Below are 22,183 nucleotides of genomic sequence, written 5' to 3'. Positions count from 1 at the left end.
TAAGCATGGTGGGGAGTATGGCTATGATGTCTAAGAGGGCTTATAGTCACAAAACATCCAATAACTTATCACTACAGCCTCAGCCATCAGTGTCGGAGGAATCCAGGAGATTTAATATTGTGGAAACAAATAGCTTTCTTACTCTGAAGAATAGTTAAGAATCAGTACATTTAATGGACTTACATGATTTTAAGATTTCTTTATTTTCTGTGAAGTGGTATAATGTTAACATAAAGAATCCTGTACAAAGTTGAGAGTACCAGTGAACATAATGCAAAGAGGTATGGACAATAATAATAAAATTAAAGTAGAATTCTAAAAAGTATTCAAATAAAATGAATGTTAAAAAACAGAGGGGAAAAAGGGAAAATAAGTAATAAAATGGTAGATTTAAATCTAACCAATGCAAATTGAACAAACCTTTCAGAATCTCTAAAAGAAATAAAAAAGAGTTTTATTCAAGCAGAAGACAGGAAAGCTGCCCCCAAAACAGGGAAGAATGTGCTTCAGAGAATGAACTGTTTTTACAGGGTTATGTAAAAGCTCAAAATATTATAGATTAGCATATAGGCAGAAACCACGAGTTTTATCATAAAGGAATGCAGGGAGCAAGGGCATTGATTGATACCTCAAGGACAAGATGATTTTTCTTTAGGTTACTCATTCACGAAGCAGATGTACTATACATGCATGGTGGCCATAAATCAGGCTTTTGGTTGGAACAAAGTTTATGTGCAGTCAAGCTGATGTAAAGAAATCTAAAATGGCTTCCCTTGTATACTAGGCCTTTAGAGTTTTTCTCTCATCATAGTAATTACATTAAATGCTATGGATCAATGCTCTAGTTAAGAGCTAAGATGACCAGAACTGATTCCAAAGCAAGATTCAAATATTCAATTTATAAGAAATACAAAGTAATTATGGAGATGCAAATAAATTTAAAGTAGGTAAATGCAAAAAGATACACCAGCAAATAGTAAGCATAAGAATGCTGGTGTGGCTATATTAATATCAGTTAAAATAGATATTGCAAAGAGTGATCACTTTCTAACTCATATTGTGAAGCTAACTTTGCCCTAACACCCAAACCAGGCAAAGATAATGCAAAGAAAGAAAACTACAGATTAATATCTATCATGAATATAGATCAAAAATACTTAAGCAAAATATTAGCAAATCAAATTCAGTAATATGTAACAAGAATAATAAATCATGACCACAAAACGTATATCCCAGAAATGCAAGTGTAATATCGGGAAGAAAAAAAAAATCTATCAATATAATTCATACTGTAAATAGAATTAATGATTGTATCAATAAATGCGGAAAACCATTTGACAGAATTCAATGCCCATTTATGATAAGAAACTCCTAGCGAGGTGAAAAGAGTAAGTAACTTCTTCAACAAAGCATATTTATGAAAAACCAGAGCTAACATCATACTTAAAGGTATCACTCTCAACACTTCTATTTATTAGGCAAGAAACAAAAAAGCATCAAGACAAAATCCCTAAAGAAATAGTATGTATGTCTCTATTTATGGAAGATATGCTGGTTTATGTAGAAAATCCTCAAGACAAAACAGCTACTAGAATTAAAAAAGTAAATTTAACAAGGTCACAGGACATAGGGCTAATGCACAAAAATCCGCGGTACTTTAATATAGTAACAAATGACTTTAAATACTAACAGCAAGGGGAAATTTCAAAATTCTATTTAAAAGTACTGTCAAATAAGTAAATAAATAAATATTTTAAAAAATATTGTCAAAATGAAAATTCTTAGAAGTTCAACAAAGATGTGCAAAAACTTTTCACTGAATATGTAGGTCTTTGCTGACATGAATTAGAAGACCTAAATAATATTATATTTGTTAATGAAAGATTGCATATTATTGAAGAGGACAGCTTTCTCTTAACTGATCTGTAGATTCAATAAAATCTCAATCAAAATCCCAGAATGTTTTGTAGAAATCGATGAGCTAATCTTAAAATCTGATTGGAAGTTCAAATGACATTAAATACACTAAGCAATTTTTAAAAAGAAGAAAGAAGACTTATTTGAAGACTTATTATAATGCCACAATAATAATAAGCAATAACATCACAATATTGATCAAACAATACATACGACATCATCAAGGAAAAATAGAGAGGCCAGAAATAGACTTACACACTTTTAGTCAGACTTATAAGTCTCCTGAAAGAAAAAAATCTTCATGACCTTGGCATAGGCAAAGGCAGAAAAAACACAAACAACAGAAGGAAAAAGGTAGTAAGTTGGATTTTATCAAAAGAAAAAATGTTGCTCTTTGAAATACACAAATAAAGAAAAATATAAACCACTGGATGGGAGAAAATGCTTGCTACTCCTATATTTCAGAAAAGACTTACACCCAGGATAAAGAATTTTGTAACTCAATAATAATAATATAAATAACTCAAAAATGAGTAAAAGATTTGAAAAGATATATCGTAAAACATGACATACAAGTGGCCAATAAGCACATGAAAATTTGTTCAACATCTTTTGGAATTAGGAAAGTGAAAATTAAAATCACAATGAAATATCACTACACAGCCATTAGAGTGGTTAGAGTTAAAAAGACTGACAGTATAAAGTGTCGACAGGAATATAGAACAACTGCAAATCTCATAAATTTCTGGTGGAAATGGAAATTATCCAGTGACTGAAAGAGAGTTTGGCAGTGGCTATAGGCTAAATGTTCATGACCCCCCCAAATTCATATGTTGAAACCTAATTCCCAATTTTATAGTATTAGGATATGGGGCCTTTGGAAAGTGATAAGATCCTGAGAGTAGAGTCCTCATGAATGGAGTTTGTGCCCTTGTAAAAGAGACCCCAGAGAGCTTACTTGCCCTTTTCACCATGTGAGGACACATGTGTGAGGACACAGTGAGGAAAGAGCTATGTAAGTACCAGGAAGTGGGCTCTTACCAGACACCAGGACCTTGATCTTGGACTCACCAACCTCTAGAACTATGAGAAATAGATTTCTGTTGTTTATAAGCCACCTAGTCTATGACATTTAGGAAAATAGCATCCCATGTGGACTAAGACAGCAGTTTCTTAAAATTGTGACTTGTATGTACCATACTACCTAGTCATTCCACTCCCAGGTATATATCCAAGAGAAATGAAAACATAGGCCTACACAAAAGACTTGTATGTAAGTGTTTACAGTAGCAATATTCTGATAGTAGAGCCTCGGTGGTGGGGCAAGCAGGGAACACCTGTCCTTCAACGGGTGAATGGATGAACAAAATGTGTCATGACCATATAATGGAATATTTCTTGGTATTAAAAAGGAACGAGCCACTGATACTGGTACAACATGGGTAACTCCCCAGAACATTATGCTGAATTAAAGAACCCGATCACACAAGAGTCCATACTTTATTATTCAATTTATATCAAACACAAATTAATCTAGGGATGCCTAGGTGGCTCAGTCTATTAAGTGTCTGACTCACTTTTGGTTCAGGTTATGATCTCAGGGTCATGAGATGGAGCCCCATCAGGCTCTGCACTGGGCATAGAACCTGCTTATGTTTTTCTCTCCCTCTCCCTTTGCCCTTCCCACCCATCTGCCACCCCCCTCTAAATAATAAACAAAAACAAATTAATCTACAGTGGTAATAACAGGTCAGTGGTTTCCGGCCATGGTTAGAGGGAGGGATGGGCTTTAAAAGAATAATAAAGAATCTTTCTGGGTTCATGGAATTGTCTGGATCTTGAGCATGATAGTGATTTTATGGATATATACAATGGTCAGAATTCATTCATTTTTAGATGCAACTTATCAGATGTAAATTATCAATAAATTTGACAAAGAAAAAATATCAGCACATTTAAAATCAACCCTCCACCTCTTCTAAGCCTTGGTCAGTGGGCTGGTGTCTTAAGCCATTATTTTGTGTACTGAAAGGGTCTTGCAAACTTTTGCAGTAGTTTCTGTTATGATATTGGGAGGTTTCATGAAGTTCTTAAGGATCACATACAAGTACCATTTCCTGAGCCACATTCTCTGAACTGTTTTGCTTTACAACACCATTTGTGACAACAAACGTGTGGGTGTGTTTCCCTATATCAGCCAATTCTCCAACTCTCCAGACCCCAACTTGGTGTTCTACAATTTAATTCAATTCTGACACTAATTCTGAATTTACACGGACCCCATAGATTAAGGGCTCAGTCCCATAAGACTGCGCTTACTTCAGACATCAGTTGCAAGTCTGGGCCACCCATACTTCTGACTGACTGGCTGTAAAATTGGGGGTCCCACAACCATCCCCTCAGGTTTGATAACTTGCTAGAATAGCTCACAGAACTCAGGAAAGCAGTTTACTTTTGGTTACCAGTTAATTATAATGGATGCAATTCAGGAGGAGCCAAATGAAAGAGAGGCACAGGGCAAGGTATGAGAGAAAGGGTGCAGAGCTTCCATGTGCTCTCCAGGCATGCCACCCTCCTGGTACCAATCTGGATGCTTTCTGACCCTGATAGTTTAGAGTTTTTTTGGAGGTTCCATTTCATAGGCATGATTGATTAAATCATTGGCTGTTGGTTATCGAACTCAATCTCTATCCCCTCTTCTCTCCCTGCAGGTCATAGGGTAGGGATGAAAGTTGCAACCCTCTAATCACTTGGTTGTTTCTTTTGGCAACAGCCTACCTCCAGAAGCTCTCTGGGACCTAGGCAAGAATTATCTCATTAGCATAAACTCAGCTGTGGTTGAAAATTGTCCATTAGAAATAACAAAGGATGTTCCTCTCAGGAAATGGCAAGGTTTTTAGGAACTCTGTGCAAGGTACTGGGGACAAAGACAATATATATATACTTCTTATTATATCACAATATTGCACTTCCACCCTGACTGAAGAGGGTAAATCTAATCTTGTTTCTATGAAAGCCAGGGACATGTTTGAGATTTAGCATTGGCTGAGATTTCCCCTCCAATATGTGAAAAATATGCACATGATTGTGATTGAAATGAATCCAAAGAAAACCTTTTACAACTGTAATGACATCCAGAGCCATGTAATTTGAAAGATAAGAATTGTTTTTCATGTAGTCATATGGATTGTGTCTGTAAATGTAGTCTTCTTAAATTATATGTGCTACTTTAGCTTCTCAAACTACCATGGCATCTTTCTGGCAGGGCTTACTGGTGTCCAGAGACAGGGCTGGCCCAGCTGACTTTCCCAGGCCCTTGGAACAGACTGGGTAGCTACTTATAACCCAGAGAGCGATGCAGAGGAGTTTTCGTTTGTGGCAACAACATGCAAATCTTTGAGTCTTAATTATATTCCCTGTGTTTCCTCTGGATTTGAGAGTCAAATAAGCTCCCAGGTCCCACTAACACTCAGTCAGAACCTGCATTTGGGGAGCCTTGTGGAATGTCTGGCTCCTTATCTTGGCTTCACTCCTTGGATTATGAGCACATCTGTAAAGATTCTGCAGGGCTTCTAGGACGTTCAATGTCGGGCAGAAAGTAACATGGGACTAAATAAACTCACTGAGTTGGGCTAAGACCCCTCAGCCAAGATTTTTCTCAGAACCTAGCCTTACTTTGCTTAAATAGAAGAGACCAATATTATAACAGTTTTATAAAATATGCTTGGTACCCAATGGACAGATCGATAGATATTGTCCAGGTCAGCCAACGTACCAGACATTCAAAGGGCAGTGAGATGCACAAACAATGTATCAGGGGAAACCCCTGTGAGACAAGATGGGGAGGGAGCTCGGAGAAGTGGGGAGCCTCAGACCACCAAGCAGAGTGACCGCAGGTGAGGGAGAGGGAGCTGACAAGATGGATGGGACTGGCTGACCACATTTCTGAGAGAGTTTATCAAGCCAAGTGGAGTCTTCAGGCTAAGAACACCCATCAGAGGAATCCTGCACCTTCCTAGATGGGGCCTGCCTTTGTGCCCCGCCACACCAGGTGCTTGGCTGAGGACAGTGATGGGAATCCAGGTGCAGCAGCTGGCTGCTCAGATTCATTCCCTGCAGTCAGAGACCCGAGGGGGCCTGACTGCCATAGACAGAGGGGTAGATGATAGATGCCATGCAGATAGACAGATGATAGATGGATGATGGATGGATAGATAGGTGATAGATAGGCAAACAGACAAGCAGAATTAGAAAGGATATATATTATATATATGTTTATATAATATTTACATATTTACATATGTATTTATAAATGTACATACAAATATGTTTACATATATAGTATCTATAATATTCGGAGTGGCTTTCTCTGGGAGAGACTAGGAGACAATTGGGATTCTCCTTTGTACTTCTATATTTTCTAAAATTTCTGTGGATCAGCGTGTGTATTCTTAATCAAATCTGGTGTGAAATTTCAGCAAGTCTCTCCCCCTCTCTTTTGAAAGCAATCCCTTTCCTAATTGCACAAACGTACTGTGCTCCTGGTGGGTCTGTGAGTATGCATGTCCTTGCTTGAGCCAATTCGCACCAAGCTTTTTGCTTCTTTTTCTTTTTTAATATTTATTTTTTAGAAGTTTTATAAAAATGTATTCATTAGAGAGAGAGAGAGAGCAAGCATGAGTGGGGAGTGGTGCAGAGGGAGAGGGAGAACAGATTCCCCACAGAGTGGGAAGTCCCATGTGGGGCTCAATCCCAGGACCCTGAAATCATGACCTGAGTTGAAATCAAGAGTTGGCTGCTTAACCGACTGAGCCCCCCAGGCACCTCTTTTTGCTTCTTCTTATTTATCTTCTTCAGCTGCTTCTCCCAGAAGATGCACCAGAAACATCTCTTTGGGGGATGAAATGAACCTGTTTATAATCTTCTGTCCATATCCCCTTATCTAACCAAGCTTATTGGTGACTGGCTACTAATCAAGTTAAAAAGCGGGAACTAACCCAGACACTGAAAACATGTGTCCTAGGGTCTCTAAAGAAATAAAATGGATCCATTCTGAGGACAAGCCACAGATTAGGGTTTTATGAAATTTAAAATGAAATTGTGGTCTGAGGGAGGTAGAACAAAAATCAGTCTATAATACAAGTCTATTTATTCATTGTAAGGTCATTTGAGTTATAGAAGCTGTACTGGATTGTAGAGTGTTTCCCCAAAACTCATGTTGACCTAGAACCTTAGGATGATATCTCATTTGGAAATTGTTCTTTGCAGGTAGTTAAGAGTTCACATTGGATTGAGATGGGTCCTAGTCCAATGACTAGTGTCCTTGTAAGAAGGCAATGTCAAAAAAAAAAAAAAAGAAGGCAATGTCAAGACACGGAGAAGGGGACACACAGGGAAGGCCATATGTAGACAACAGTGGTGTATCTGCAGGTCAAGGAACACCAAGGCTTGCCAACAACCACTAGAAACCAAGAAGAAGCAGAGAAGTGTCCTCTCCTAGAGCCTTCAAAAGGCACTGACAACGCTTTGATTGCAGACTTCTAGTTGCCAGGACAGTGAGAGAGAATAAATTTCTGTTGACGTAAGCCATCCAAGTTTGGGGTATTTTGTTACAGCCACTCTAGGCTTATATGGAGAGCAATGTGACAAAGCCGCACTGGGGAGAAGAGGTGCCTGTGGACGGGGGACCTGGGAGCAGAAGGGCCACTAGACACCCTCCTCATGTCCTCTCTCCCCCTTCAACTAAGTCCATTAGTGATAAAGCATCCTATGTGAGGATTGGTGACCACTGAGCTATTTTGAGGACTGACCTCTCTGCCAACTCACATTCCAAAACCAAAAGCCATTTTGTACTGGATAAGATTTTTTTTTCTCAAAATTCTCCTTACTAAAGGTCTTATCATTCCCAAGGCTAGAGGGTGTAGAGACTGAAATTTCCATTTAAAGGTAAGTGCTCACAGCTGCGAGGGCCGTGCAGGAACAGGAAACCACACAACACATTGTCATTTCCGTAACATCAGGGCAATATAAAAGAGTCCAAAAAAGATCCAAAAGGATCTTTGAGGGAAAATTAAATGGAACAAAATTGGAGGCTGTAAAATGGTATACTGTGAATGCATGAAAATTCCTCATACACAGAGATAGCATCGTATTTTAAGACCCATTATCAGGAAAACCCCAAAACAACAAATGACTTTCAACTTTTAACTAACAAATTCCCAGAAAAACAGAAACACTTATGTGTTTTTTTCCCCCCATGTATTGTTATCTTTTGAATTGAATTTTTTCTGTTTAACTTTTCTTCTTCGTAGGTTAGTAAATGAAGACTAATTGTGAAAAATCGCCACTCTTGCAATATCTTATAGCAAAACCCTAATATCCTTTTGTTTGTGTGTTTTGAGAGAGAAAGAACACATGTGTGCAATGGCAGGAGAGAGGCAGAGGGAGCAGAGGAGAGAGAGAAACTAAAGCAAGCCCCACACCCAGTGTGGAGGCTGACACAGCACCTAAATTGGGGCTGGATCTTATGACCTTGAGATCATGACCTGAATCCAAATCAAGAGTTGGATGCTTACCCCACTGACCCACTCAGGAGCCCCAAAACCCTATCTTAAAGAAGGTGGTATACAAGTCTGTGATTCAGAAAGGAAATTCAGGTCCAGATGTTCTGTAGGGGAAAGTAGGGCCAAAGTAGAGCATTTTCCCAATGAGCAGCTCTATTTGGCACCCAGGAATCCAAACCAGTGTAAGAAAGAATAGAATGGATTTCCAAGAGAAGGAAGCAGGGAGAAAGATCTGAAATATCAGTGTAAGAAAGTTCTCTCCACTTGATTGGATTAAGTGCACCCTGCTTTGTGTGGGAGGGGGGCCAGCACCCAGAGAACGGTATTTGAGTGTTGGTTGCAGTGTAAGCAAGTTCTGTGGTGTTCTTGGAGTGCCCATAGTTATAGCAGTAACCAGCTAATTATGTAAAACTTGAAAGAAGGAATTATTTAAATTCTTCTTGGGAAAAACGAACACCAATTCATCATTCAGAGATGTAGTACAAGGGTACATTTTGTAGACTCTCAGGGAAAGACATCACGTGGGCATAAGGACCCATCCTGCTCCAGGTGTCACTGGCTCCTGCCCCAGCCCCTACCTCCTATCTCCAGAAAAATGTTAACAACTGGACTCAAGAAGAATTCTGTCTACACTCCACAAACTTTTAAATAATTCTGCTGAAAAAGTTTTCAGATATACCAATTGCAATTTAAAACCTGTTGCAGGGGCACCTGGGTGACTCAGTCAGTTAAGCACCTGCCTTTGGCTCGGGTCATGATCCCCAGATCCCGGGATCGAGCCCCAAGTCAGGCTTCCTGCTCAGAGGGGAGTCTACTTCTATCTCTATCTCTATGTCTATCTCTATCTCTATCTCTCTCTCACTGCTTGTTCTCTTTCTCTCAAATAAATAAATAGAAATTTTTAAAAAATAAAACGTTGCAAATCCCATATTTCCTTACTTTTCTTCCTTTCTCCTCCCAGCTCTATTGAGATATAATTGACATATGCCCTGTGTAAAGCTGGATAAGATTTTTTTGTTTTGTTTTGTTTTAAGATTTTATTTATTTATTCATGAGAGACAGAGAGAGAGAGAGAGAGAGAGAGGCAGGCAGAGACACAGGCAGAGGGAGAAGCAGGGAGCCCGACATGGGACTCGATCTCCGGTCTCCAGGACCACGACCTGGGCCAAAGGTGGCGCTAAACCACTGAGCCACCCAGGAATCCCTGGATAAGATTTTTGATTTCCACACAGAAATCGGTAGCAAAGTGTATTCACAGTTGACATCGTCGCTCTTGGGCATCCATGAACAGAGATACGCATTGCCACAGACCAGCTGCTTGTTCTGTTTCTGCTACTGCAGAACAAACTCAAACAAATGTGAGGCACTCCTTAGAAAAAAAAATGCAAATGAGTTGAAGTGGGACTTTGCTTGAAATGCACCTTGATAGTTTATGATTGTGAACATAACAAGAAGCCAGCCTAGGCCCCTTTGCTGGCCATCTCTATCAGAAAACAACAAACTTTTATCATAAAGGTGATGTCATGGGGCGTCAGCAGAGGTCCTGCATAGAGCAGACCTGGAGGGTCCAGGACTGGGAAAAGAGCTGGGGAAGATCAAAGACCGTGGCCAAGGGGTCAGCATGTACACAAAGCAGTTCTGGTCAGCTCTGTGGGCGAAGCCAAGGCCGGTCTCCAAACACTGTCAGGGCGCGCTGAGGCACACAGGTGACACTGAATGTCTCAGCAAGGGTAGATAAATTGGGGATAGAGAAATCAGAGTCATGCAAGAGGCTTGGGCCTGGGCAAGTCCTGCAGGTCACAAAGCATAGGATTGTTCCAGGGGTAAGGCGAGAGCAGAATGCAAATTGGGGAAATGAATGGGATATAGACCTGACTATTCTGGAGGCTCCGTCCACTCCTGTGGTCCCGCACACAGCAGATAATTGACTCTTTCCTTGAGTTTTAGCTTTTGCTCCTGCTCTTGATATTCTCCCTCCATTTTTCCAGATATAGCAAACAAAGGCCAATGGATATGTGCTGTGGTTTATCAGGACTCTTCAGGGCCGGACAGCCTCAAAGGTCTTCATTTTCTACAGAGATCTTACTTTACCTGTTGTGTGTGTCTCATTAACTGTGTGGCTGCTGCCAGTTTTCAGGAGCTCAGTCTAAGTTCTGGGTTGTCAAGTACATGAAGTAGTGATCCCTAGATCACTGGAATTTCTTTTCTTTTTTTAAGATTTTGTTTGTTTATTTATTTGAGAGAGAGAGAGAGGGAGAGAGAAAGCAGAAGCGGGGTGGGGCAGAGCAGAGGGAGAAGGATAAGCACACTCCATGAATGCAGAGCCCAACTTGGGACTTGATCCTACCACCCTGAGATCATGACTGGAGCCGAAATCAAGAGTCAGAGGCTTAACTAACTGAGCCACCCAGATGCCCCCACTATGATTTCTTTTTTTTTTTTTTAAAGATTTTATTTATTTATTCATGATAGTCACACAGAGAGAGAGAGAGAGAGAGAGAGAGGCAGAGACACAGGCAGAGGGAGAAGCAGGCTCCATGCAGGGAGCCCGACGTGGGATTCGATCCTGGGTCTCCAGGATCATGCGCCAGGCCAAAGGCAGGCACTAAACCACTGCGCCACCCAGGGATCCCCCCACTATGATTTCTTATACCTGTTGACATGGAGAGAAATAGCATGAAAATTGAAGTGTGTGTCAGGGGGGCTCAAGTGGTTTGGGGGACTTAATGAGATTGACAAGCATGCAAAAAGTAGCAGGAGAGAGAAAGCACACAGTAGGTCAAACGGAAATTTTAACCTCAAAATGATTGACTGTAACAAAGGCCTAGCTACAAGGTATGAGAACTCTTCCTGGAACCCTAAGGCTGAGGGACACTGCTCCCCTCAGAGGACAAACTTGGAAGGGGTTCAGACCTCGCTGGAGGTGTGGATGGACCACGAGGCAGCAGAGGAGCTGGCTGGTTTAGCCAGGGGAGCTGGTATGGAGCTGCTGGGTGTGCAATAGGCCACCCTCCAGAGGGCCGGCAGGGAGCAGGCATCAGGAGCAGGCATCAGGAGCAGGCATCAGGAGCGGCCGGCACCAGGTGTGCAGTGGGAACCTGGGCTGGGGACGGGCACAGAGCCTTCAGAGGAGCAGGCTGTGTGGACAGGGCACAGGAGAGGGTTTACACAAGAGGGCTGCTCAGAGGGACCTGGGATGACAGTTGTTCTGCATGAGGGCTTTGCCTGGGCTTCTTTTCTTCATGTCAAGAGGTCCAGGGACAGGTTATCTCCAGCTGAAGCTGTAGGGTTATGGAGGAACCTCCTCCAAGCCCTAGTGCCCTGACAGGACCTAACGGAAGTCCTCCCCATCACCTGACTGACTCTTGCCCCTCCCACTGGAAGTTGCCAGAAAGCCCCTTTCTCCTTCACTGTCTCTCCAGCGCCCTCTGCTGACAGAGCTGTAGCTTGCTGCTCCCTTGAAGGGAAAAATCCTGCTGAAGGAATTGCATTGTTTATTATAGGGCCCATATTGCAAGGTGCATTCGGAGCTGGGAGGAAGTAAGTTGATAACCGACACAGAAGCTTCACAAAGAGAGTGGCACAGAGTGGGTGCTCAGTGATTGAAAGTGTTAGACTCTTACCCAAGGTAAATGCATAAAATTACATAATTTGGAATACATTTAAAAGTTAGGTATTAGCCATACTAATACTCATGGTCACTGTTTTATGCACTGTTTTATGCTAATATTTATGCAAGTCACTGTTGTGCATTCTTCAACTAGACACAAGTTAAAAATCTCTGTGTTAAATATTTCTCAATTCTAATTCATGTTTCTTTTCTCTCATTTTCTTTTTGTCTAGGTCTTATACAATATATTAATTGCCTTCACAAAGATGCATAAATTTGAAGACATAGAACCTGTGGACATTTTGGCTGGATGTGCTCGATTCATTATTGTAGGGGTTGGGGGAGTATTTTTCGGCGTCATCTTTGGGTTCATTTCTGCGTTTATCACCCGTTTCACTCAGAATATTTCTGCCATCGAACCACTCATCGTCTTCATGTTCAGCTACCTGTCTTACTTAGCTGCTGAGACTCTTTACCTCTCTGGCATCCTGGCGTGAGTACAAACCAAGGACCTACTCTCACAGCAATGAGGGAATGCAGGACCACACCGTGTGGACTAGCATCTGCAAAAGGCAGAACTTCTGACACTAGCCCACAAAGGTGTTGCTGGATTTGGGTTTTTTTAAACTTTTGTAGAATCCGATTCGGGTCCTTTAGCCAAAGGAATGTTTTCCCCAGTGTTTGTATTTGCTCTTCGCCTGAATGGCCAGAGCAATTACAAGGTCAATTTAAAAGGCTCAGAAGAGCTGATGCAGAGAACAACTAGAAGTTCAAGGTTAAAGTCTCATTTCAATAGTTTTTTTTTCCTTGAAAAATTCATTATTTTAAAAGTAAAGGACAACATGCCATTCCTGAGCTCAGCCTTCTCCTATTTCCCTTAAATCACAACACAGCTCCAGGACTTATCAGTGTGGAATGGAACTAGGTAGATGGGATAAGACCAGAAGCCCCCATTTTTTTTCCTAATGAAAATATTTGTAAATGTTTATCCTTCCATAGATCTTGGAATGAGACTTCTTAACTTGGTTTGCTGTATCTGGTCATGTTGTTTTTTCTATGGCATTATCCTCACACCCAGCTACTTAGGCAGAAATATTTAATTTTATTGTATATAAATACCTATTTTAATTAAATATAATAGTATAAAATCTAAAAACTCATTATTGTTCTACCTTAAAAGTAATCAAAATTACTTAGACAAGGCAAAATTTTTTCTCTTCCCCTGTCCCCAACTGCCACCCTCTCACCAGACTTGCTAGTGATTCTAGAACAAAAATATTTTATTTTATTTTTTAAAAATATTTTATTTATCTGTTCATGAAAGACTGAGAGAGAAGCAGAGACATGGGCAGAGGGAGAAGCAGGCTCCCCATCGGGAGCCTGATGCGGGACTCCATCCCAGGACCCCGGGACCACAACATGAGCCAAAGGCAGACACTCAACCACTGAGCCATCCAGGTGCCCCTAGAACAAAAACATTTTAAATGAAAAATTTCTCATTAAATTTTTTAAGAAGTATTGCTCAGGTGGAAGAAATGAGAGCCTCACTGGATTAGTCTTTCCAGAAACAGTTCTGCTTTGGGTTGGTGCCTGGTTGATACCATTTTCTTGTGAAAAAGCTGTGCCATGCCCACCTTCCCCAACACACTCAATTTGAGCAAACCTCTGGGAGAGGGAAAAGAGAAAGAAAGAAAATCTATGGGGAAAAAGGAAGGGGAGAAGACATTCTCTCTGAATAAAAACAGGATGTGTGTAACTTTGGCATTGCCAGAAGGAAGGTTTTCACAGAGGGGCAAAGTCTTGGGACTTCTTCTGAGACCCTGTTCCTTCTGCAGGATCACGGCCTGTGCAGTAACAATGAAAAAGTATGTAGAGGAAAATGTGTCCCAGACATCCTACACAACCATCAAGTACTTCATGAAGATGCTGAGCAGCGTCAGCGAGACCCTGATCTTCATCTTCATGGGCGTGTCCACCATTGGGAAGAACCACGAGTGGAACTGGGCCTTCATCTGCTTCACGCTGGCCTTCTGCCAAATCTGGAGAGCCATTAGTAAGAGACAGCAGGACCCAATGAGGCTTCTGCTTGCTGCCTTTTTTTTTTTTTTCTTATCCCTTTCTGCAATGTAATAGCCTAAGCAGTGAGCTGACACTAACTGGTTTTACTGGTTAGGGGAGGATAGGCACCTTGTAGGGACTAGGAATGTTGTCTGTGTGCTCCCCCAATCAGTTCGGAGTACTTAGAGGCTGATAAGCTTGTGCACCGAGCAAGGAATTTGTTTTTCTTTTTGATTTGAAGAGCAAACTTTCACATCTGCACATTTAAATATAACTCAGTAAATTTATCCCTTGCTCTTCACTTCTTTGTCAATTTTTACCCTCTTTCACCTTAAATCAGATACAGATTATACACTGTGAGCATTTACACTTTTATTATAGGAAAAGTGAGATCTCACCAAGTGTATTCTGTGTAAGGCAAGGTACTGTTAGAAAACATTCCCTTAAGACACACAGGTGGTTTTAGTTGAGGGTTGAGTTTGATGTTGAAACAACCAAGGACCAGAAAGTAAATCTTTATTTTTAAAAAGTGCTTATCATTAATTAGTAAAAGCAACTCTATCATGTAGCTGACATCACCCCCATAAAATATGCCTAATTTAAAAAGAAAAAAAGGTGTCTTGATTAATGGCTGCTTATTTATCTTGTACATTTATGTTTCCAGGGCCAGCGAGAACATTAAGTACTGAACTACATTGTATGTGCTGCCTTTTGATTAGAAGCAGTTTTATTTTAAAATGATTTTGACCAGGGTTTGAAGCATTTGCTGAATTGACTTTGATCCATATTTTCAAACTGATTACAATTAAAGAGAAATTGGAGGAACGACAGAGAACTTACCTTGAACATATCAATTCTAAATTATTTAGGGTGGGTTTTAGAATCTAGGAAAGAATAACAAGAATGCAAAAAATATTAAAATATTTATAAAACTAAGTCTGAATATATGTCCCTGTTAGGTTTCCTGGGGAGAAAAGAATGAAGGAAACTGCGCTATTTAATTATATAGATTTATCATTTCAAAGCAAATCTTGGCACTGCTACTAACTAGCTATACTCAAAATCTTCTTCCTCAACCACAAAATGGGAGGTGTGAACAAATTTCTTAGGTTCCCTTCAGTTCCAGTACTCTCTAATGTTGAGAGAAGTAACATTACTGAGCTTCAGTCCAGCCAACAGGAATATAAACCATCTAAAAGAGGATTAATATTGTGGATACCTCAACATTGTTGGCCCTTGGTGACAATCCATTCCAAGTCCTTCATATTCTAGCTGATGAGAGAGTCACTAAGAGAATGACTGACTAGGTCATGTCACAGTGAGGGACAGAGCCAGCTGTCAGGCTCCAATTCTCTCTCCCAGCTTCTTTTCATCTTGAGTCTGACTCATTGTGGCTAGTAGTAGTTCACACTCATGAAGCCTTATAATGTCATTTCCTTGCTTTCTGTTAGATATAGATATTAAATTTATGTAAATGTTCCATCTACCTTCTGAGGTAAATACTATCAATACCTCCTTCAGAGACTGAGCACAAAGATTAGAACCTTAGCCAAGATCACATGACAGTAGGTGGAGGAGCCAGAATGAACAAAAGAAAATGAAAAAAAAAATTTTTTTAATATTTTATTTATTCATGAGAGTCACAGAGAAGCAGAGACATAGGCAGAAGAAAAAGCAGGCTCCCCACAGGCAGCCCAATGTGGGACTCAATCCCAGGACCCTGGGATCATGACCTGACCCAAAGGCAGATGCTCAACCACTGAGCAACCCAAGTGTCCCAAGAAAATGAAAAATTTTAAATGTTACAGTCTCTCACACTATCCATGTGCCTGTCATCAAAGATTGCTTGCTGTTAAGTCTGTGTGATTAGAAGTCACATGTGGTTACTGAGAGCTTTATTCTGCAGTAAAACCTCCTCTTTAGTCAAAGCGTTAGTGAAGGGACCTTACCCACCAGGAAGCACTGCATTGGTGGTAAGCTAGGTTATGTGGGCCTCTCAGGGATGGAAAATCAGTGTGGTAGAAAGCACCTCTGTGTTTTAAACAATCTCTGCCACCATTCACCTTCCACTTACTGGAGTAAGAGCCTCCCTCCACTTTGAAACCTTGCCAGCTTTCTTGTTTGCATTGAACCTCAAGAAGAACCAAACCAACCACAAAAGTTTTGCTTACCCAGCACAGACCACAATCACTAAGAGACTCCTCTTCTGTTTAAAATTATATACCTCCTTTGGTTACTCATTGAGAACATGACAAAAACGTTTCTATCCCCCAAGTAATACCCTTGCTTTACCTAGTTTTACAAGGCAGGGCAAAAATTATGAGTATCGATTAGAATATATATGCCATTTCTTATATCAAATAATATCAAGATTTTGCTACTTTATTACTTTTATTATACACACACACACACACACACACACACACAAGCTAGGAAGCTAACAACCTGAAGCACTACTATTCACAACTACTGAAGAAGTGAAGTTTTATAAGATGTTCTGTTTGAGATGGACAATAGTGGGTGTCATGAAATTAGATTGCATTGTTCTGTGGGCACATGCACTCAACTTGGGTACACTATCACTGTGTATCCACTCATTTATGACTCTGCTCTAATATATATTTCTCCCTTTCTAGGCGTATTTGCTCTCTTCTATGTCAGTAACCAGTTCCGGACTTTCCCCTTCTCCATCAAGGACCAGTGCATAATTTTCTACAGCGGTGTCAGAGGAGCTGGAAGTTTTTCACTTGCATTTTTGCTTCCTCTGTCTCTTTTTCCTAGGAAGAAAATGTTTGTCACTGCTACTCTAGTAGTTATATATTTTACTGTATTTATTCAGGTTAGTAGATTTCTTCCATATTTGAAATAAATAGATTCTTTCAAGGTGATGTATTAAATTAGCATAGTACCAAAAAAGTGATTTTTTATCTAATATTTCAACATATGGGCAATACTCAAATTGAATTTCCAAATATTTCTAGATCGTGTTTGTGTTCATCCTTTAACCTCTAAAATATGTTGCCTTTTAATCAATAAAACATATTGATCAAAATATTCCTGGATAGCAGGGGAATGATACTCTATTGTGTTTTACTGAAAACATGTTTCCAATTAGTACTGGATAGCATAAGTTTTTATTTTAGCTGGAATTTCTTCTCAGCAAACTGAGAGTTCATTTTAAGGGATGACACAAAATTCCTGTTTTAAAGCAATGCCCATTTTAACTATACAATTTAAAGGAATGAAATAAGAACTAAGGTAAACACTAGAGCATTTATCCAGTAGAAGCTAGTACAAAACAAAGATATGAAAATCGGAAGCTCTAATAGTTTTGCTAATAGAGTTGCTCTCTATATAATGACAATCATCACTACAACAAAACTCTTTCTCCTCTCTTTTTTTTTTTTTTTTTTTTTTTACTCTTTCTCTTCTCATTTGTGGTCTAGGGAATTACAATTGGCCCCCTAGTCAGGTACCTGGATGTTAAAAAGACAAATAAAAAAGAATCCATCAACGAAGAACTTCATATTCGTGTAAGTTATCTCTGTCATAATTAATAAGTTAATACGATGTTCTCTATTTATCATTGATAGGAATAATTTAGAGCTTTGATGAGATGTTGTGTACATGGCATTAAAGGTAGCGTCTTTCCTCACCAGCTACATCAAGAGTGACTGTACTAGTTTCTGATCGCTACTGTAGGAAATTACCGCAAATTTAGTGCCTTAAAAAAACACAAAGTTAAAAAAAAAAAAACCAGAAAGTTATTATCTTATAGTTCTGGAAGTCAGAAGTTCAAAATGAGTCTCACTGGACTAAAATCAAGATATTACTGGACTGCATGTCTTTCTGGAGTTTTTAGGGAAGACTCTGCTTTCTTTCCTTTTCCAGCTTCTAGAAGCCTCTTGAATTACTTGGCTTGTAGACCTCTCCCATCTTCAAAGCTAGCAATGGCCACTCAGGTCTTTCTCAGGCTACATCACTCTGTTACTGACTTTTCTTTCCTCTTCTTCCATATCAAAGACCTTTATGATTATATTAGCCCCATGTGGCTAATTTAGGATATTCTCTCTATCTTAATGTTATCAACCCTAAGTCCAACTACTATCTTAATTTTCCTCTGCATATAAACCAACATATTCACAGGTTCTGGGGATTAGAATGTGGACATCTTTGAGAACCATTATTTTGTCTATTACAGGCTGCTCTCTGCCCCTCAAAGATCCATATCTATTCAACATGCAAAATACATTAACTATCCTGACATTCCTAAAGTCTCAATCCATTACAGTGTCAATTCAAAGACCAAAATCTCATCACAATTTTATCAGCTCAAAAGTCCCAAATCTCATCATCTCAATCATCTAAATCAGGGATGATTGAACCTCTGATATTATCCATCCTGAAGCACAGCTCCTTTCTAATGCTGAACCTGTGGAATTCAAGAAAAAAGTTCTCTGCTCCCAAAATACACTGGTAGGGTAGTCATAGGATAATGGCTATAGATATTCCCTTTCAAAAAAGAGGGAAATAGAAGGGGGAAAAAAATCATTTCCAAGTATACCTGGAAAAACTATTTGGTTTCAAGGCCTGGGAACAGACTCTGTTCCACTAGATTGGAACTCCAATCTGGGTTCCACCCTCTGGGTTCTCAACTCCACCCTCTGAGTCATCCTTCCATTTTCATGAAAGTTAGCCTGTGTTTTCAGCTCATTCCTTTAATCAGCCTATTCCTTGCCTACAGAACTTTGGATTCACTCCCCCCCCCCACACACACACACATACACCTCCCTACCTCCCGCTTACATTTTATCTTTTCTTCTTGTCTTTTGGTCCAAGCTGCTAGTGTTTCTGTTGGGCTCAACAGGAAAGCAGAACTGGAACAAGATATATATTAAGAATTTTGTTGTAAAGAATTGGCTTACCTACTGTAGGGGCTGATTAGGCAAGTCCAGAATCTATATGGCAGCCCTTTAGGAAGGGTAGACCAGAACTCTCAAGCATGAGCCACAGCTACTGTGCTTGACTAGCATTTGCTTCTTCATTAAGGAGGCATCAGTTCTACTCTTCAGGCCTTTAAACTGATCAAATTGGGCCCACCCAGATTATCTAGGATAATATCCCTCACTTCAAGACAACCGATTATGGACTTTAGTCATATCTGCTAAATACCTTCACAGCAACATCTAGATTAGTGTTAATAATACCCAGAGACTAGCTTTGCCTAGATGACACCTCAAAAGATGCAGAGTGACTAACGCTCTGAATTGCCCTATTTGCTTTTGAAATCATTGCTCCAAAAGAACACGAGATCCTCTGCTCTTTCTGAACTTTTTACTAGTAAGGGGTAAAAACTTCTACTACTTGCAGATATAACCTAGAGCAGTTTTCAGTGATAACATTCAACTGATAAAGATGAAAATGAAGTTGAGCATGGTTTCAGGTTGCTTTCAAGTTCAGCACAATATTAGAGAGATGCCATTTTGTATGGCTCCAGGGAATAAAAATGAGAGAGAATACCCAGAAGACAGAGGGAAAGAATGCTTTCAGCTCAGTTAATGAAGAGCATTATGGCAATTGTTTTTCCTATGGCACATCCAAAGATGAAATGGATATGTACAAACAATGACTGGGGACACTTGGTATAGCTGCTGTACAGGAAATTAAGGCTGGGAGGGGATGTATGATTGACCCAGATAATTTTTAGGTTTCTTTTATCACTGTAAATTCATGATTCTAACGTTGGAGAAACTGATGAAGTCTTTCAAAATCAGCCCTGAATTATATGACCAAAGTCATCCAAAACCAAACCAAAAATTTTCAAGGCCATTTGGAAATATTCAACAGATAGGAGTAGGGAATGAGTTTTCAAATAAGAACTGCTTTAACCTGATTGAAGATTTTTGCTTCTATCTTTATACCCTCTGTTCTTTATTTTTAGAAATTAAATAATATACATAAGACAATGGAACTCAGATACTTCATTGTTTTCTTATTTATTTTTTCTCAGATAAAGCTGTAACTATTGTTAGAAAGTACAACAATTAGGTATTTCAGAATTAATTTAGTATTTTAATCTATTTTGCAAAAAAATAGAAGTCAGCATAAATTCAATGATTACAAGTTTAAATTATGAAGACTGGGACGCTTGGGTGGCTCAGCGGTTGGTTGAACGTCTGCCTTCAGCTCAGAGCAGCATATCTTGGGATCCAGGATGAAGTTCCATATTGGGCTCCCTGTGAGGAGCCAGCTTCTCCCTCTGTCTATGTCTCTGTCTCTCTCTCTCTGTGTCTCTCATGAATAAATAAATAAATCTTTAAAATAAAATAAATTATGAAGACTACTTCATAAATTTTGAAGAGATTATGCTTTTTCCTGAAATTCCTATAAATAATTTGGGTGAAGCCAAATGTAGTATAATTAGCTTAGATGGTGAAATGTAACATTGAGACAAAATAATCAGATAAATAATGAAGCAAATAGGTAAATTTCGTTATTATTATAGGATATCTGTAGAATTATATTTTCAGAAACTCTATAAATTGGATACTGGCCATGTTTTTCTTTTGCAGTGAAATTAAAAGTAATAATTAGCTATTATATTCAAGTAATTTCAGTAATGAGACATTTTCTAAATCATTCTAGAAAAATATTATTCAAAACAAATGGCAGATACCCTGTTTTCACTGAGAGTTATGTGCATTATTAAGAAGCGTATCAACAGAGTGTGAGTCATGAAACTAACTCGAATTACTATGGAAGGCATTATAAATTTCACTTACACACACAGAGTGATAGAAAAGAGTGCATGTTCCAGGAAATTAAAACTTCCTTGTTTTCCAAAATGTGTTAGCTTTCCTTGTGTGTCTTTAGAGTTAACGTTTCACCAGCAGTCATTTTCCTGTATTTGGTTTGGCAGCTGATGGATCACTTGAAAGCTGGAATTGAAGATGTGTGTGGGCAATGGAGCCACTACCAAGTGAGAGACAAGTAAGGAGACCAAGGGTTTCACTGCCTGGTATGGTTATTTGTTACATGAGGAACCTGAAAATGTTACATTGAAAACTGAGCATAAGACTAGAAAAGAATCCAGAGGAACAGGACCAGGAATATGAAGGGCCTGGGAACCATGGCAGAGAAGAGGCAGGTAGAAACCATGCAAAATGGAAAGCTGCAAAATGGAAAGCTTTGGGGGGTGGGAGGGGCGGGTAGTGGTGCTGTAGACTTGGGCTAGGTTGCATCAGAGAGAACTAGTGCAACATTCAGATTGAAATTTTCAGATCTAAATTTAAAACAAGGACAAGTTTCCCAATGAAAAGAGAAGCTCAACCATAGAATGACTGGCTTAGTAAGTCTACAAAAGGAATTTGGTGAATCATCAGGGATCCTGGGGAAGATAGTCCTCCACTGGGGAGGGAGGCTGCAGTGGAAGACCTTCAAGGATCCTTTCTATATAATGATTCTATAAGAATGCCAAAATCCCTTTTCTCCACCACATCTCTGATTTCAGAACATATTCTCTCCCTGAATTTTAGTCTATGGCATGTTTCTTAAGTAGCCCTGAGGAGAGTTTCATTCAGGATAAGAAAGATGAGAGTTTGGGAGTTAAAGACAGCTACTAAGCAAACATAGGAGTTAGGAGTAGTTGAGTTAACCAAATGGTAAAAGTTTCTCTCTAAAGCTTGCCCACATATTGATGTTGATGATGCCAAGAGAAACTAGGTCTTTAAAAGTCTAGCTGTCGAGGCAGGTAGTAGCACCTAAATGAGAAACTGAGAGCTTTGGGTGGCCTTTTTAATTTTATTTTACTTTTTATTTATTTGTGTGTGTGTGTGTGTGTGTGTAATCTATTTTTAAATTTTAATTTCAGTTAGTTAACATGCAGTGTTATATGAGTTTCAGGTGTACATTATAGTGATTCAGCACTTCCATACATCACCCAGTGCTCATCACAAGTGCACTCCTTAATCCCCATCACCTATTTCACCCATCCTCCCACCAACTTCCCCTCTGGTAACCATCAGTTTGTTTTCAT

General features: G+C 39.6%; 1 protein-coding gene across 1 annotated transcript in view; it reads left to right on the top strand.

Annotated features, from left to right (window-relative positions):
• SLC9A4 (solute carrier family 9 member A4) overlaps window positions 1-22,183 on the top strand; it is a 68,742-nt gene that overhangs the window by 21,191 nt on the left and 25,368 nt on the right. The window contains exons 3-7 of the mRNA XM_025463405.3: window positions 12,324-12,583; window positions 13,926-14,143; window positions 16,785-16,987; window positions 17,595-17,681; window positions 21,068-21,138. Of these exons, the coding sequence (XP_025319190.1) occupies window positions 12,324-12,583; window positions 13,926-14,143; window positions 16,785-16,987; window positions 17,595-17,681; window positions 21,068-21,138 (839 nt within the window). The remainder of the gene's footprint in view (window positions 1-12,323; window positions 12,584-13,925; window positions 14,144-16,784; window positions 16,988-17,594; window positions 17,682-21,067; window positions 21,139-22,183) is intronic.

Source organism: Canis lupus, chromosome 10 (genome assembly GCF_003254725.2).
Source record: "Canis lupus dingo isolate Sandy chromosome 10, ASM325472v2, whole genome shotgun sequence".
Lineage (NCBI taxonomy): Eukaryota > Metazoa > Chordata > Mammalia > Carnivora > Canidae > Canis > Canis lupus.
Note: the sequence above shows the minus strand (reverse complement) of the source record. Positions and strands in the feature narration are given on the sequence as shown.